General features: G+C 37.8%; 1 protein-coding gene across 1 annotated transcript; it reads right to left on the bottom strand.

Annotated features, from left to right (window-relative positions):
• Nucleotides 1-2,357: 2,357 nt before the first annotated feature.
• LOC139194090 (uncharacterized) lies at nt 2,358-9,752 on the bottom strand. Its single transcript, XM_070818358.1, has 3 exons — nt 9,664-9,752; nt 8,517-8,972; nt 2,358-8,388 (listed from the first exon to the last, which is right to left on the bottom strand). The coding sequence occupies exons 2-3, from the start codon at nt 8,952-8,954 to the stop codon at nt 7,576-7,578; spliced, it is 1,251 nt and encodes a 416-aa protein (XP_070674459.1). The 5' UTR covers nt 8,955-8,972; nt 9,664-9,752; the 3' UTR covers nt 2,358-7,575.
• Between the last annotated feature and the right edge of the window lie 9,840 nt (nt 9,753-19,592).

Genomic DNA, 19,592 nt, shown 5'->3' with positions numbered 1-19,592 from the left:
GAAAACACATATATCATGATAAACATAGGTTTTTCGAAACCTAGCATGCCGTGCTATGTCTCAAATCATAACTTGTATATATATTAATCACTAGTGAATTGTCCGATAACCCCCAGGCCCCATGCCGACTCCCTATCTCTGAGCAGACAGTCAGAGGAAAATACACTTCAGGCCCCATGCCGGCTCCTCGTCTCTGTGCTAAATAGCCAGAGGAAACACACTCCAGGCCCTATGCCAACCCCAAACCGGCGCCCGGGATGGACCAGAATCTATCCCTACATCCTGTAGTGGAAATGACCACTAGGTAAGTTCAAAACCACTTAACATATATATATATATATATATATATATATATATATATTGAAAAGCAACTTTATAGTATAAGGTCATCCATCATTTATACTATAAAGAGGTGTTCGAAACATGTTCTAAATATCATATCGTCATCCATCAGATATTCTATAAGAACATGGGCTATAGGAAAAATAGTAATAATTCAAACTAGCTTCAATAAGCATGTTATCTCAAACCATCTCCTAGAACATAATTGTTAAATCAAGCTTTTCCATGTATGCATTTCTATTATTAAAACATGCAATTTAGAAGGGGTTCACTCACAGTACTTTGCCGCCGAAGAGCCACGCAACCTATCGAAGAAGGAACACCACAGATAATTGCCCTTAAGCACATAAAAGGTCCAATTAATAAAACTCTATTATAACAATTGAATCTAGGAAAACGGACATCAGAAACAGGTTCAGGACATCGAATTACCCTAAGAAGGGTCCCGGTTAAATTTCGTAAAAGCCAATAGAACATTCCTAGAATATTCCCTGATGGAATATTACACATAAGGGTTTGGGCCGGCTAGGATATAGGGTTTAAAGTTCACGGCCTAAGGCCCTAAAGGGAAATGGCCCAAAGACCTTTTGGGTTTTTGAAAACTATGAAGTAAAATAATTAATTAACTAAAATGGGTTAGGCTTAACAAGGCTTGAGCCTAAAGGAGTTTGGACCTAGGGTTTTAGGGTTTTGGGTCTTGGGTCTAAGGTCCAAAGGATTAAGGGTATTAAGTAAATGGGCCGAAGGCCCTAGGTGAATGGCCCAAAGGCTTGAGGCAAAGGTTAGTGGATTGGGTTTTAATAATTGGGTTAAGGGTTTGAATTGGTTCCGGGTTGGGCCTAAAGGCCTGTGGGTTTGGATTCTTAAGGGTTTTGGGATGAGTTCAAAAGGCTAAAGGGTTGGGCTGCCCAAAAGGGCCGGGTTTTGGCCCACCAGTTTCATGGGTCACAGGACCCAACGAACGAGTAGGCCGGATTTCGGCCGAAAAACTAAACAACCTTTAAACATTAATAACTTTGTCAATACTCAACGAAATCGAGTGATTGAAAAATGAAAGTTGTACTCAGCGAGATGAAGAGATTGATACCTTGCAAGCCGATCAACTCGCCGTAGTAAAGTATGTAAGTAGGGATCGTTCTAGGCCGGGGATTAGGAGGGATTGCTAAATCACTTGGAAACTGACTTGAAAACGTAAAAACAAAGTTTAAAACACTAAACTAGACTCAAAGAATGCAAAACTATACTTTAAAATACTAAGATAAACAAAAAGATTCAAAACAGCAAATGAACACTCAAAACTGCCTTAAAAACACTTTCTGGGCAGTTTTGAACACCTAACACTAAATTGGACGAAATTGGGTTATGGCTTGACTCAAGACACTTAAAAACACAAACTAAAGTGATTACTAACTAATCTAACACTTTGAAATAAATGGGAGATTGGTTCTTGACGAATTTGAAAACAATACAAACTTTGTAAAACAAAATAGATTGTAAATGAATTTGAATGAAACTTATGGATGGAAGGCTAGCTAGGAGGTTCTTCTCCACACATGTCACACTTGCATACAAAATGATTTCCAGTTGCTTTTCGATAAACTATGAATACTCAACGCCCAAAATTAACCGTGAATTGCACTAATTAACCCTCAGTTTTTCCACAAGTTATTAGGTTGGATGATTGCATACGACAACCCAAAACATTCCCTACAAGTTCCCTACATGAATTGCATAATAGAGATACACGCAAGAATCATTAAGTTCTATGAAAAACATAAGCATTGACGAGGCACTCGTTACTATGAATTGCATGAAACTTATGCCAAGAATTTACTTAACACGATTGTGATCAATAACCTTTACTACTTATGAATATAAGTTCATAACGATTAGGTGAAACTTCCTTATATCCTAGCATCAAACTTATGCATGAAAATTAAGCGTGCACTCTCAACCAACATACACAAATTAGTTTTAATTCATAGAGATAAGTAAATTAAATTCACAATTCATGAAACGCAATTGGAAGTAATCAAATCATATAGCAAGCATAAACATGGTTTTGAATCCCCCCTAGCCAAGGGGGGTTTAGTTCCTCATACTCGCAATTACACAAAGATAACTTAATTTAAACATTGAAATCAAAGATAGAAAACACCTAGAAACGCTCCAACACTCCCAAGGCTTGGGCATAGGCACAGCACAAGATGTTCCTTCTCTTTCCTTCCTTGCAAGCAGCGGCACTAGAGGTTTTGGACGGTTTTGGGTGGTTTTTATGGTGCAGAATGGATGGGGAATGGTATGGAAAGGTTTAGGATTGATGGGTGGTGTGGCTAGGGGTGGTTTTTGGCTGAAATTAGAGAGAATGGTGGTGGGAAGTTTTGGCCAAAGCAAGGAGAAAATCTGTTCTTCTTTGATGAATATGGAAGGTGGTATTTATAGGCTTGAGAGAAAACCACTCCATTTCCTTTGCATGTGCATCTTGTGTGGGTGTGAGTTGTCATGTTTCCCCTTTACATTTACACACACATGCTTCATCATTTCAACCACCAAACACACACATTTTCTGCCATGTTTTCCTTTACATTTACACACACATGCTTCATCATTTCAACCACCAAACACCCACAATTCCTACCCATGTGTGTGTGTTTCCTTTGCCCATGTGTGTGTGTTTCCTTTGCCCATGTGTGTGTGTTTTTCCTTTGCATTTGCAGACACATGTTCTTCATTATTTCAGCCAACAATCCACCCATTTTCTGCCCATGTGTGTGTGTTTCCTTTGCCCATGTGTTGCCTTTCTCTTTTTATTAGCCAAATTTGCTTAGCCCTTTTCTGACCTTTCAGTGTTACAATGCCCATAACTTCTTCTAGAAAAATGAGATTAACAATCCGTAAATTGCTCCAGAAAATAGACATCCGTAGCTTTCCACGCATATAAGGCTCATTCTCCCATTCATTCTGAGCTGTTTGTAACATGCTTCCAAAGTCAGATAATCTGCACAGGCAGTTTTGACGAATTTGTTACTTAATAATTCACTTGTGCTACTTTTCTTTTCTTTGCTTGATAAATCACACAAAACACAAAAACATAGTAAATAGCTCAAAAATATAAGGAACTAACTAAGAAAAGACAAGTGAATTTTATGTAAAATATATATAAATATGAGCTTATCAAATACCCCCACACTTAGCTTTTGTTAGTCCTCGAGCAAAATAAAGAAAACAAAACACAACCTAAACCTTCCAACGTTTGCCTTAGGGATTTCCAACGCACATGACATGTTAAAAATCATTATCCCCACAGATTTGAGTCATCTTCACACTTAAGCACATACTTAATCATAGTCACCACGTACTAGTTCACATTTAACCAATTAAAATATGATTTTGAATGTAGTAACATGCCTTAGAGAATTTGCTCAAGTCCTTACAAGATATTCACTCAATTTTCACTCAGATTTTCTAACTACACACCCTATACTAGTTATATGTGAGAAGATTGATGTAAACATGAAAACGAACGCTCACATATATGTATTACAAAGAAAGCGATTTCTGGAGTTATTAAGCATGTTTAGATATGATCTCATGAATGGAATGCTACTACTTAGATGCGAGAACCAGTGATACCATATGCTCATACCAAATTCAAACTCCACAAATTGAAACACATAACACTCAAGATTGAAGTCAAAGGTTGTAACGGGCTTGGGGTGTTGGCTAACAAATGAAGGTAAGGGAAAACAAACGTTCTTAAAGCAATAGCAAATAAAATAATGAACTTGAACTTAGAATTCACTTAGATTGCAGAAATCAACTTTTAGACGTAAGGGAAAGATTTAAACAACTCTTAGGGTCAAATTCAACTTTTTTTTATTTTTATTTTTTATATATATATATATATATATTTTTTTTCCACCCGTGCCTATGGCACACTACTTACATGAGAAACACTTCCCCCACACTTATTTTCTGCCATACATAATCACAAGGAATTCAATTTGAATCACGCTTTACTATGCTTTAAGAACAAGGGTATGGATGGTCCTAATCTAGGCTAGGTGAGGATAACGTGGGTTAACAAAGAACGTAGGCTAACAAGGCTCAATGGGGTTAACTTAAACAAATAATGAAGTAGGATACACGGCAATTTGGCTTTGGTGGTGGTAACTACACAACTTCATCTTGAATATGTGTTATGCAAATCAATATCATGCTTTGAATGAAATGGGCATGAGTTCTAGCATTTGGAACTAAATGATGAAACGCCTTCTAAGTAGTAACCAAGCAAAGAAAAATGAGATCATTCAACGACTTTAGAAAACAATAATGCACAGATTATCAACTCTCCAAATAATGTTTAGGCTCAAGTCTCACAAGGTTGTAGCGTTTGTTTGAGTTCCTTTCTTCAAGCATGTTACAAAAACTAATTTTTCCTTTATGATTGCATGTGAATTCATAAATTATAACTACAACCAAGTATAAACCAAAGAGCATATCAAACTTTCATCCATGTTTATAATTCTCTTTAATAGTCATGTAATTAAAAACCAAATCCTCATCATTGTGTTGGAAGGTACCCTAAGACACAAAATAAACAAACAAAAACAACTCTTTTTGGGTTTTTCAAAACAATTTTTCAAAATTTTATGAGATTTTTGGATTTTTATGTCAAAACACACTGAAACACTCCAAAACAGCTTGAAAACACTTAAAAGAGCAAGGAACAACATTAGAAGTAATGGGTGATAAACTCCTACGAATTTTATGCAAAACAATGGTTACCCACCCACACTTAAATCAAACATTGTCCTCAATGTTTCAAGCCTAAACTCACACAAAAACAAGCGAATAAACAAACAACGAATAAACATGACAAGTATAGCAAAGTAAAAAAAAAAAAAAAGACAGAGTAGAGTTTAAGAACGCAAATCTGGTTTTGGAGATAGATGATCTTGTTGACTTTCCACAGCTTTGATCTCGAACTGGTTTGGAATTCTGAGCGAGAAATATGAGAGTTCCTTGGTTTCAAATCAGACTCCTTCTGCTGGGATGATTTGATTGTGCAGTATGCATTCTTCTCTGCTTGTTTCTTCTGCATGACGGGCAGGCACGAGGTAAAGGTGTTGGTCTGTTTCTTTCTTCAATCTTTCCAAGTGCCCACCTCTTGCTTTCTTTCTCCTTGTTCCTAGCTGAGGATGAATTGGCAAATTGTCTCCACATGCTTCGAGGTATCATTTTCACTTCCCTTATGATGCGGTAGACAAAGCGAAAGCATAAGATGATGAAGATGAGTACTCGAGAGCAAGGCTAGGTAAGCAATCAGGAAGGGGTTCCAGGCAGTTGGTTCTAGATCGGAAGATTGATACCAAGTGCTGGCTAATTACTCACTTTCTCCTTGTCCTAAAACAACGACAATGAGAAGGACAGGGAGAAAGCATGATATGAGATACTCTTGCTTTCAACCTTCATGATATGAAATACTTTTGCTTTGGATGGGTTGTTTGCAGAGGTACCCCAAGGAATAAGGAACACTGAGTGACTCGAGAGGGTTTTTGGAAAGGCATTCTCGGAGATGACGGAAGGTTATGTCTGTCTGCCTTGCCATGGAGGGTGAAGGTCGACATTTATAAGAAATAATAACCGGTACTGTTCTTTCACTCCTGTCGGCAACCGTTGGATGATTGAACAGTAAACTTCACGTGTTTTCTACTTCAACAGAAATCGTCGACAGATTGCCCGTGATTTCCTCAAAGCTGACGAGGCTGAGAAAGACAGATGGTTGGAATCGGCGCTTCGACAAACTGCCCGTGATTTCCGCAAAGCTTTCTCTGCATGTGACAAGTGCTGACGAGGCTGAGAGAGACAGGCGCGTCTTTGCTATCTGAGATCGATGCTTCGACAAACTTTCCGTGATTTTCGCAAAGCTGAGTTTGGATGTGACGGGTGCTGACGAGGCTGAGAAAGCTGACACTCTTCGATATCTGGAATCGGTGGTTTATGAGCAAGCCCAACTTTTGAGAAAGCTGGCATTCTTCGATATCTGGAATCGGCGGTTTGTGAGCAAGCCCAACTTTTGAGAAAGCTGGCGCCTCTTCGATTTTTGAATGGCTTCTTCGATTTCTGAGCTTGCCTCTTCGATCTCTGAAATCCCATCGCGTGCTGATTTTTATAGAGGTATGCAGGACGTTCAAAGCACACTTGAATTTCTGCCTGTAAAAACTCCCGTGTTGCACTTCTACAATATTGACTTGTCCGATCTCCTCTTTCTTTAACACCTCTGAAAAATGTCTGGCCCTTCCGACCGTCGTTTTGACTTGAACCTTGGTGAAGAGGCAGCCCCACCTTCTCCAGACAACATATGGCGCCCATCCTTCATATCCCCTACTGGTCCCCTTACCGTTGGGGATTCGGTGATGAAGAATGATATGACAGCTGCGGTGGTGGCCAGGAACCTTGTCACTCCCAAAGATAACAGATTACTTGCCAAACGGTCTGATGAGCTGGCTGTTAAGGAATCTCTGGCTCTCAGTGTGCAGTGCGCAGGTTCCGTGTCCAATATGGCCCAACGCCTATTTGCCCGAACCCGTCAAGTTGAATCATTGGCGGCTGAAGTGATGAGTCTCAAACAGGAGATTAGAGGGCTTAAGCATGAAAATAAACAATTGCACAAGCTCGCACACAACTATGCCACAAACATGAAGAGGAAAATTGACCAGATGCAGGAATCTGATGGTCAGATCTTACTTGATCATCAGAGGTTTGTGGGCTTGTTCCAACAGCATTTGCCTTCGTCTTCTAGGGCTGTACCGCGTACTGAAGCTCCAAATGATCAACCTCCGTTGCCTCCTCTTTCTGGGGCTCCGTCGACTGCTGAGGCTCCGCCGACTACTGAGACTTCTCCTAAGCAGCCTTTGTGAAGGCTCCCTCTTGTATTTATCTGCTTAATGTTCCTTTCTTTTGTTTTTTTTTTTTTTTTATGAATGTAAAATTACCTTGCATAACTGTCAATGTTTCAAAAATAAACCCACACAAAAAATAATTAAACAAGCAACAAATAAAAATGATAATCAAGGCAAAATAGAAATGCAGAAAAGGGAAGGTTTTTAGAAACGCAAAACTGATTGTAGAGCGATTCATAGATATTCCTTTTTTGAATACATGGGTTGCCTCCCAAGAAGCGCTTTCTTTAACGTCTTGCAGCCGGACGATACCTCCCGTCACATTCCCCTAGGTTCCATGGAAGTGATCTTCGAATGGAAGGTGATACTTGAAGTGATTCGGCAATGGTGTAAATTCTAGTATGGGTGCCTGAATCATTAAAATCAGCAAGTTAGTGGAAAACGTATGTAAAATTGGAGAAGATGACTTACTTGCTTTGTCCGACAAGAACTCAATGACAAACACCACATTTTTGAAAGTTTCAGGGATATTGGACTTGGCCAGATTGAATGTGATGGTTGGGACTTGTCCCATGTCATAAAATTCAACTTCTTTAGGAATGGTTGTCTCAAGCACATCCTCTTTGATGCATTCTACATCTTCTCCAGCCACTACTTTCTCTTGAATCATTCTTCTTGGTGTACAAGGTCTTTTGAACATTTCAACACAATCTGGAACTTGATTTGTTGCACCAAGAATTGGAATATCATTTTGCACCTTTGGGAAGGCTTCCACGATGTCTTTTTCACTCTCTTCTTTCTTGGGAATCAAAAACCTACGAGGAAAAGGGACGTTTGGAGGAATAACATTAGAATGAAATGAAATTGGGACGTCCTTACTTGTGGCGGGTGGTTTAGAGGGCTTAAGGGGCTGCGGCAAGGGTTGTTCTACCCTTTCCGTGTGTATGTCTTCTTCCTCCTCCTCAATCAGCAGCTCCTCATTCACTTCTAGGCTATGTTTGGATGTTTTTAGGTTAGCTTCAACTTCCATAGCACTTCTCAAAGTGATAGCATCATGGATTTCAAAATCTTCCTTCGAATTTTCAATAGTTGAGTTGGGGAGTTCACTCTGCTCTTGAATTTGTGCCATGAACTCTATAATCTGCCCAGGTAGCTTCTCCAATTCACTCGCCTTCTTGGCTTGATTTTGTATCTCTTTGTTTTGATTTTCTACTTTCTGGTTCAAAGAGGTGAGTAACTTATTAAACATATCATCATCCAAAGACGTACCTGAATTGAATTGGGCAGATTGTTGTGGTGACTGTGACGGTTGATATGGCCAGTGATAGAACTCCTCCGATGGTGGCAGATATTCTTCTTGTTATGAGCCTGCACCATAGAGTTTAATTCATTAAGAATTTGATTGTAATCTATTGATGAGTTGGAGTTTGAATGGGCATATTGTATATGAGGTTGTGGTGGCTGCATAGGTCCTGAATAGAACTCTTCATATGGCTGCCAATATCCTTCATGTTGAACTTGTTGAGCTTCCCACCACATAGAGTTTGAATGATCACTCCAATCTCTTTGTGGGCATTGATTGGCTTCATATCCTTGCCTATAAGACGCACCAAATGTAGGGACACTTTGCATTGTGGTCCTTTCGGCATACTGTGACAATTGAGAAGTAAGATTTGCCAATTGAGTTTGAATGCTAGCAAAATCCATGTCTTACTTCTCTAGTACCTAAAATCAAAGAAAGAAAACTAAATCAAATATCAAAAGTAAAACAAAAGACATGAAAAAGAAACAACGGGGGATTAGCAAAGTTGCTAATTCCCGGCAACGGCGCCAAAAATTTGATGCGAAATTTCAATCTAACCCTAAAACACATCCCAAGGGTTTTTAGAAGCTTACCAACATTGAAAAATCAAGAAACTCATCGGGGAAAACAATGAACAGTACCGGCCGAATGGAAATGAAGGGTTTGGGGTGTCCTTTCTTCGTTTTTTAGAACATAAGGGTGATGGTGATGATGTTTTGTTGTTGTGGTGTTGATGATGAAGGAGATGAGGGTGTTGGTGTGTGTGATGATACTCGGGGAAGGAAGGAGAGATTGCAGAAAGTTGAGAGAAAAAAGAGAGAAAAAAAGAAGAGAAAGAAGAGGGTCACGGGGAGGGAACACAACTAAAGGGGTGGCCCCTTGGGCTCACCAATTAAGAACTAAAAACCATTTTTTAAAAGCAAGATAAACTTCAACTTAATGAAAACACAATTTAAATTAGGGGTGGGTGTAACAATCTACCCCCTTAAAAGAATTTCGTCCCTGAAATTTAAAATCACTTACTAAACTGAAATACTCGAAAATAGTAACAAAAAATATATGTATAAAAAGCAATCAAGTCAGAGTGGATGCATCAAAGAGAATATGCCACACCGTCGCGAGCAGGTTGCAAAATCCTGTATCATGCCTTCAAGCTCTACTTTCTTCCCCGTCAGTGTAAAAGTATAAAACATACTTTATAAAGATATAAAGCTGAAAACATATATTGATGTAAGTACACAAAATACGATAACATCAAAATAGATAAGTAAAAACATACAAGTCGAAAATTCGTGCTGAACTTAAAACTGAAAATAGAAATACTGTTGTACTTTTATGCGCAAACGGAAGCAAATTCTAATAAAGTATCAATATCAACATCGTAGGTGAAAGCTAAAACAAACAATCTCAAACTAACACAAGAGATTTACGTGGGTCGCCGTAAAGCCTACATCCATGAGCGAAGCACGGCGAGGAATTTCACTAAACAAATGGAGATTACAAAAGAGTTTAAACTCTCACAACCCAAATCCCACAAATTACAAACCCTAAACCAAACGAGTAGAGAACCCAAACCTAACGGAGAACATTCTCCCAAATTGCTCTCTAACTCACAAATTGACTCTCACCAAATTGTCACACGAATGAGCCACACAAAATACACTAACCCTAAGGTCCTATTTATAGTGCATAAGACTTAGGCCACAATAGGAATCCTAATAGGAAATAAATCCAAATCCTAATCAAATAGGTAATTAACAAAATCTCTCCACCAAGGAAACTAACTAAGAAGTCAAAACCAAACCCAAATAGGACACCAAAACCAAATAGGTAACACAAACCTAATTTATTGCATCATCCTAATTTTGAGCCAAAAACCCAACAAATACTTCCCCCAAAACATTTGTAACGACAAAAACAAATAACTAAAGTAAAGGAAGTTCAAATACTTATGCTGAAAACCAAAACTAGAAAATGAGAGTGGGTCTTGCCCAAGAATTCGTAACCTCACGTACTCCGAGAACAAATGGCTTTGGTTAGAGTCCCAAGAATAACAATTCCGCACAACTGCTAAAGATGGATCTTCCTGCCCACTTGCTTAACGAACCCAACGAATAAGTTATCGATGCAACGATCTGCAGCCCACAATACCGACAACACATTGTTGTCTTGATAAGCAAGCAGCAATTTCCTGAGGGTGCACAATTTCACAAGTCGTAAATTCGATCCTTCGAATACCAGTTCACAATACTCCCTTACCAACTAGTGTTGCCCGAACAAAATAAGAACTATTGTCGTAAAACTTTATCTAGCACCAAGCATCATATCCTGCTCAATTCTTCCAAATGTGACCAACTACTCTAGTGTTTCACCAGTAAAGAACCCTTTTGAAAATTGTACCTTGGTATTCAAGAAAAGTGGCTACCATGTTAGTAGTAGACCTAAAAGCTTGAGCCAAGCAAGCAGAAAATGATAAGTCATCTTCCTCAACAAGTAGTACTTCTTGGGAGCTATTGTGGTGCTCAAACCACCTCTACATTTTTGCTTAGTTGCAGATTTCTAGTCAAACAAGGCCAAAATTGGTGGAAAGAATAACGACTCGCAAATGGTCAACCTAAAAACAAAAGAGAGTACACACCTTTCGAGAGAAGTGTAAATATTATCCAATTCTCGCATCCACCGTGCTGTAGTGCCATCTTAGAATGCACCAAATAGATATGCTAGAAGTGTTTCGATAACCACGTACTCACAACAATAAGGTTCGGAAGTGAAACAATGGAAAGATGTGTTGAGACGAACACATATCATTGGAAAATAACTGATGTGATGCCCATGAATTATAGTAAGATGGTGATACAATATATTGACCTTCTGTACTAAAACCTTCAACCAACTCTTACTAAAAGACCGCTCAAATCTCATGCCCACGTGCTCTCGAACCGAAGGATCTTGGTGAGAGGTAGTGGAAAGCTGCGTTGAGGCGAACACATCACATCATCGAAAATGTCTACCAGAGTAAGATATGATGGTGATGAATTGTAGCAAGATAATGAGTGGTGACCATTCAATTTAGTGTGAAGATAGTGATGCAATCAGCTGATCACTTACATTACAATCTTTACCAATCTCTTACCAAAAGATGGCTTAACTTCACACCCACAAGGAACTCTTTCTGGTAAGTCTGGTAAGCTTGTGAAAAGGTTATGCTCCTATCGTTCCTGTCCGAATTGACACGAGCTGGGTGTACACTTTCACTGAAACGATCGATCGTGAATTTCTCACTGATTAAGCGAGAAACCATGTCGAGAAGGCTGAAAGAACACTCAAGAATTTGAGGGTTAAAACAAATCCATTAAAATCTAGAGTACAAGATATCGAGATTTGAACCAAGAACCATGCCGAGAACAAATGTTTTTTTTTATTTTTTTTTACACCTTCCGTATAATTTTCCGGCATGATCCAGTTCACATTGAGAAACAAACAAGCGAAGGAAGGTAAAGATGCAGAAATAGAAGTCACTGTTTCTGATTATTTGGTTAATCATCATACTAAGATCAATTGGTTTCTTAGCCAAAAAGGAAAAAGGTCTAAGCTCAAGAGTAGTTAAAAACTGTTAATAAGATTTGACAAGGCCAAAGACATTTCGAAATTCACAATACTTTGTGAGAGTTGTTTCAAAGTTCAAAAATTAAATATAAAACCTCTGAATTAACAGAATGACGACGAAGAAGGATATGAAGCAACCTGCGTATGCATACAGTGACACGATTGGCTACCTTAAAGTGATTCTTTTGAGCAAACCAAAGCTCAATGAGTCCAGAGAATTTCAGAGCAAGTTTGATCTTTATACAATGATGAATATGGTGGAGTCTCAAGCCATTACACTGAAAATTTCAAGGCTGGACAGTTAGTGGACAAGAGCACTGATAAATTGGGTTACAAGCAAGATGCTAAGGTCACCTCTACCTAAAGGTACATGAACAAGGAGCTAAGGTTTACCACCAAGTACCAAACCCATGTGAAATTCAAGGAGTCTGTTTATCCAAACGAGACTGGATCTTCATCATCTAAGTCAAACTACAACAACAACAAGAATCTCAACTTCTTTTGGAATTTGGTGAGAATAGTGTCTACTAAAGAGGAGTTTCCCAAGAAAAGTATATAAACTAAACGAAGTCAACGCTCGAAGAATTTAGTTGAAGTTAACGGTCAAATGATAGGAAACTTGACTTCGTCGTTAAATAAGTAAGAAGGTTATCGACAGAACAATCCCCGAAGATTCATTCTAAACATTTACACAAATGTCCCCAATGGAAACGAGTCTGAGAACATTGATTTGTTCCCACCAACTACCACTAACTTCATAACAGCTAACGCTTACTCGTCTTCTCCAATACGTACTTCGAATGTTTCAAACAATTTCCAAGAGATATGACTCTGCCGCCATTTCTAGGGAACGCAAGTCGCAGAGTGGCATCGCCATTTCGGATCTACATCTGGTCTTGACAAGACTTCTTCAAACCGAGATTTCTAAAACATATCGCTTCCAAGTAACACCGACTTTGCTCACCATTCCCAGGGAATGCACGCCGCAGAGTATTGTCCTATGTTGAAAGTCGTCCAACAAATCAAACACGTCACCGATGAGGCACAATCCCGACAAGAATTCTTGTAGTTCAACCAAAAGGTGACCATTCAAACATAGAAAGGTTCGCACAACTGCGCCAAATGGCACCAAATCCAAAAGTCCTGACATCTAAATGATGTCAAAACCAACACATTACGAGAATAGAAGATAATCTTAAGTATGCTCTAAACAAACCACGCTCTGATACCAATTTAACACGCCCTGATCCCGATATTTCCCCGAATACTAGGATAGGCATATGCTGGCCGACACCCGAGGGTGACGAAAGCCATTTATTGAGTGCAAATACTGAAAACAAGGAATTGATAAGGTTTATAAATATAAAAGAATAAAGAATATGCATTTAAGGAACTTGTTCAGAGCACATGTCTAATCTATAACACTAAAAGAATTAATATAAAAATTGAATTAACAAAGGAGTGGGTCATCCATCGAGAGGACTCGAAGATGCCAATACAGAAGTGCCTTGACGCCGGGGTTGTATGCCTCGATTCTAATAAAACAGTTATCAACATATTAACCCTCAGGTTTTATGAAAACAGTTATATCATGATAAACATAGGTTTTTCAAAACCTAGCATACCGTGCAATGTCTCAAATCATAACTTGTATATATAATAATCACTAGTGAAGTGCCTGGACCAAGTTGATATATATATAATAAAACAGTTATTCACATACTAACCCTCAGGTTTTATGGAAACACATATATCATGATAAACATAGGTTTTTCGAAACCTAGCATGTCGTGCAATGTCTCAAATCATAACTTGTATATATAATAATCACTAGTGAATTGTCCGATAACCCCCAGGCCCCATGCCGGCTCCCCGTCTCTGAGCAGACAGTCAGAGGAAAATACACTTCAGGCCTCATGCCGGCTCCCCGTCCTTGTGCTAAATAGTCAGAGGAAACACACTTCAGGCCCTATGCCAACACCAAACCGTTGTCCGGGACAGACCGGAATCTATCCCTACGTCCCATAGTGGAAATGACCACTAGGTAAGTACAAAACCACTTAACATATATATATATATATATATATATATTGAAAAGCAACTTCATAGTATAAAGTCATCCATCATCTATACTATAAAGAGGAGTTCGAAACATGTTCTAAATATCATATCGTCATCCATCAGATATTCTATAAGAACATGGGTTATAGGAAAAATAGTAATAATTCAAACTAGCCTCAATAAGCATATTATCTCAAAGCGTCTCATAGAACATAATTGTTAAATCATGTTTTTCCATGTATACATTTCTATTATTAAAACATGCATTTAAGAAGGGGTTCACTCACAGTACTTCGCCGTCGAAGAGCCACGCAACCTATCGAAGAAAGAACGCCACAGATAATTGCCCCTAAGCACATAAAGGGTCTAATTAATAAAACTCTATTATAACAATTGAATCTAGGAAAACGGACATCGGAAATAGGTTCAGGACGTTGAATTACCCTAAGAAGGGTCCCCGGTTAAATTTCGTAAAAGCCAATAGAACATTCCTAGAATATTCCCTAATGGAATATTCCACATAAGGGTTTGGGCCGGCTAGGATATAGGGTTTAAAGTTCACGGCCTAAGGCCCTAAAGGGAAATGGCCCAAAGACCTTTTGGGTTTTTGAAAACTATTAAGTAAAATAATTAATTAACTAAAATGGGTTAGGCTTAACAAGGCTTGAGCCTAAAGGAGTTTGGACCTAGGGCTTTAGGGTTTTGGGTCTTGGGTCTAAGGTCCAAAGGATTAAGGGTATTAAGTAAATGGGCCGAAGGCCCTAGGTGAATGGCCCAAAGGCTTGAGGCCTTAGGGTTTGAAAGGTTAGTGGATTGGGTTTTAATAATTGGGTTAAGGGCTTTGAATTGGTTCCGGGTTAGGCCTAAAGGCCCGTGGGTTTGGGTTCTTAAGGGTTTTGGGATGAGTTCAAAAGGCTAAAGGGTTGGTACTCAGCGAGACAAAGAGATTGATACCTTGCAAGCCGGCCAACTCACCGTAGTTTGGCCGGAAATTTCCTCGAAAGTGGCGGTGCTCGCCGGAAAATTTGGAAAAGCTTTCCCGAGCTATTTTTTGTGATCAAACGTATACACAACTTAAAACAAGCTTCAATCTAACCCTAAAACACATCCCAAGGGTTTTTAGAAGCTTACCAACATTGAAAAATCAAGAAACTCATCGGGGAAGACGATGAACAGTACCGGCTGAATGGAAGTGAGGGGTTTGGGGTGTTCTTTCTTCGTTTTTAGAACACAAGGGTGATGGTGATGATGTTTTGTTGTTGTTGTGGTGTTGATGATGAAGGAGATGAGGGTGCTGGTGTGTGTGATGATACTCGGGGAAGGAAGGAGATAGTGCAGAGAGTTGAGAGAAGAAAGAGGGAAAAAAATTGAGAAAAATGAGGGTCACGGGGAGGGAACACAACTAAAGGGGTGGCCCCTTGGGCTCACCAATTAAGAACTAAGAACCATTTTTTAAAAGCAAGATAAACTCAAACTGAATGAAAATACAATTTAAATTAGGGGTGGGTATAACACAGATCAAGAACAAATCAGTAATAATTTAAACTAAAATCCCTAACTATTGTTGCAAAGAGGATTCATATCAAGATTAACTACATTATTTAATTCAAATGGAATCCAAAAGCAGCATAAATATAAAGGGTAAAAATTAATAGCAAAAGTCACATTTCAGCAGCAATTAATAGCAGAAATCAGAGTTTAGTGGCAGGGACCAAAACAATTTCAGTAAAAAAAGACCAGAAACTGCAATGATAACATATTTACATAAATGTGAAAATCTATTTACAACCACATTTACAATGTCTAACATATTTACAATAACTTACATATATATAGGTGTCAGTGTCCATATCAAGGTCACTAGATTTTGGTGCAGAGTTCACAGATCTCTATGGGTTTGAGTTAAAGAATTCAATGAACTCACTCTAAACTCCAATAAATTACCCGGCTGTTATCTATCGGCAACTCATTATCCAGCTCAGTACACACAAATTCTTTGTATCCACAAAAGCACAAATACTTGTACTTCCAAAAGCATCCGCAACCCAATATAAAACTAAACAAAAACTTTAATAATACATGAACCATAAACACAAAATTAATTCCCTGACCAAAAACCTCTCAAAAACCAAGCTTGCAAGCATAAACACAAAGTCTTCAATCTTTCTGGGCTAAATTAATAACATAATCAATTCAACCCCATTTCCACAATTAAAAATTTAAAACCATCAAATTTGTACATTGAAAGTTATGATATCAACTACAGTGCACAGAGAAAAATGCAACTGCATATAAGCTCTTAAACACATTGAAAGTCATGATATCAAAGCAGTGATGAAACTTCTTTACATGATATCATTTTTAACCATTCCAAAGAAAATGAATTCTACGTGATTTTGTCAAGGGTAACAACTGATGCAAGAATTAAATAGAAAACAACGCTATTTCTATGGGTTTGAGTTAAAGAGTTCAATGAACTCGCTCTGAACTCCGACAAACTACACAGGGCTGTTATCTATCGGCAACTCATTATCAAGTTCAGTACGCACAAATTCTTCGTATCCACAAAAGCACAAATTCTTGTACTTCCAAAAGCATCTGCAACCCAATATAAAACTACTCAAAAACTTTAATAATACATGAACCATAAACACAAAATTAATTCCTTGACCAAAAACCTCTCAAAAACCAAACTTGCAAGCATAAACACAAAGTCTTCAATCTTTCTGGGCTAAATTAATAACATAATCAATTCAACCCCATTTCCACAATTAAAATTTTAAAACCATCAAACTGGTACATTGAAAGTCATGATATCAACTGCAGTGCACAGAGAAAAATGCAACTGCACATAAGCTCTTAAGCACATTAGTCACGATATCAAAGCAGTGATGAAACTTCTTCACATGATATCATTTTGAATCATTCCAAAGAATATGAATTCTACATGATTTTGTCAAGGGTAACAACTGGTGCAAGAATGAGGATAGAAAACAATGCTGGAATGATGAATTATGAAAGCATAAGGCAGGGATTATAATTAAAAGTACATGAACCCTATTTTCTATCGGTACTACTGTCTTTCAAATGGATCCTCAATTTATGAAATCACGGAAAAGAACCAGCTGAAAAAGTTGTGAAAAAAAAAGTTCAACTGTGTACAGGTACCAAAGAAAATGCTTTTTTCTAAGATTTATTGATTTATGCTTGAGAACATGTGAACAATCAGCAATAGCCACAACTGATTTAGGCATCACCCAAACACTGAATCAGATAACACATCAGTAGACAATCCAACACCTCACCACTTCCTTAATTAAAGGTGGAAACATAGGGTACAAAAACATGATTTTCAATTAAAAAAATAAAGAACACGTTAAGGGCTTGAATTGTAGGTGCACTCTCTCAGTTAGTAGCAAATAATATAGTCATGCTACATATAGTTATACTAAAACAACTATCACCTAAAGGGCCACACCTTTATGCTTCATTCAAAATAGCTACCATAAACAATTTGCAGTCCAAAACTCCAATAATTCAAAGCTCATAAGAAAACTGAAAGTAACTAATTAACCACCATCACCTAGAAGGCCACACCTTTATGCTTCATTCAAAATAGCTACCATAAACAATTTGCAGTCCAGAGCTCCAATAATTCAAAGCTCATAAAAAAACTGAAAGTAACTAATTAATCTTAAAATAAAGCAATTTGTTCCCAAAAAAAAAAAAAGAGAACTCTGAGTAAATACAAATACCCCTAAAGATTCTAAAGAAACAAAACCCTAGTTCTCAAATTACAGAACACTACATTAGATACTAACTTTTTACTTCTGTTATCTTTCGGAATGCATGGTGAATTCATTTTTATTAATAATCTATTGCGAGTCTGAATGGTAGTCTCTGATGGACTGGTAACTGAATGCAAGGGATTAGGATGAGAGAACTTAGGTAATGGCTTGATGTAATGACATTAAATTTCAAATTTTCTTTTAAAGAGTCAATAGTTTAGAGCCCAGCCTCTGCCTTTAACAGTCTTTAGTCTAAAGTGAGGTCAAGACAACCTCCGGCTTCTGATCACAGAATAAAAAACCAAAACATCAACTACTGATTCATGGTGATCATATATCAATTACATGATCCAAACAAAAATCATAGCTCTTGTTTCGAAAATTACAGCTTAGGTTTAACAGAACAATTACAGGTAAGCAGATCAAATCAAATGGTGAAGTTAGGTAGATCTATTGGTCGATTTCTATTAGAAAAAGCACACCTAATGCCAAACAGATATGCAAATATGGTTACCAAACAGATCTGTACGCAATGTACCAACCAAACCGCTACGAAACAAAACCCAATTATCCAAGAAAAGCGAAGCAAAAGCAGATCTTAATCTCCCAGGAGCAATCCTAACCATAATTATACACAACAAATCAAGCAAAACAAAAAAGAAAGGATAAAAATCCGGGGGAATTTGAAGTCCGGACAGGAAATGGGATCCCAGAAACGGAGCCAAACAGCGGATCTCTCCTAATCTGGGGTGGTTAGTCCACCGGAAGTCCGAAGTGCCAATGAGTTTAATAAACCCTAGTTCAGTTACACAAAAGCATGAAACATGAACGAATCTGAAACTACCAATTGTGAAAAACATCTCAATAAAAAATTAAGACAGAAAACCTATCTCCACAAACCACAAAAAAAAATGAAAACTAATTTTACCCAAATGAAAACGGTTTCACGAATCTCACATCTCTCCTTTTTTTTTCCAGCTGGGATACACACTGAATACAAAACCATGGCAAAAGCCGTACTCGAATCAAATATATACAGTCAAATAAACCACTAGATTTCAGCACTGCTTCAAAAATTAGACAAATACATAATCCAATTTCATCTTTTTCCACTCATTGTTTTTCTTGCAACACTGTTGGGCACCAAACATCACCAAAACTGAGCTCCACACAAATAAGCACAGTGACTGTGTGGGAAAAATATAGAGCTCCAACAATCAAGTAAAATAAATGCAAACCAAGAATGTAGAATTATAACAATAAATTTAATTTGAGAGATAATTTTCTTGCTGAAAAACTTTGATCTGCAAAACCAAATAACATTTTTCAACAAAAAAAGAACTAATTTAACAAAGCAAAAACAGTATACGAAAAACATCTATTCAATTTAGCTTCATTAAGAATATAGGAAGTCCATTCAAAACAACCAAAAGGATAAAAATATAGAAGAACCAACCTTTTTGAAAGATCACTGGTTCCATCGTACGTTCAATAACTTTAGCATGAACCAAATTATCTGAAATAAAAACAAAGTCCATTAACCAAATCAGAAGAAAACCAATACAGATAAACAGAGAAAAACACATT

This window comes from Malus domestica, chromosome 03 (genome assembly GCF_042453785.1).
Source record: "Malus domestica chromosome 03, GDT2T_hap1".
Lineage (NCBI taxonomy): Eukaryota > Viridiplantae > Streptophyta > Magnoliopsida > Rosales > Rosaceae > Malus > Malus domestica.
The sequence above is the reverse complement of the archived record's forward strand: the minus strand, read 5'-3'. Positions and strand labels throughout refer to the sequence as shown.

Bases quoted from the DNA above. Each gene is read 5' to 3' on its own strand.
- LOC139194090 (XM_070818358.1), bottom strand. From the start codon at position 8,954: ATGGATTTTGCTAGCATTCAAACTCAATTGGCAAATCTTACTTCTCAA. The intron at 8,389-8,516 runs GTACGTCTTTGG...CTACCTGGGCAG, and splicing joins ATCTGCCCAATTCAATTCAG to ATTATAGAGTTCATGGCACA.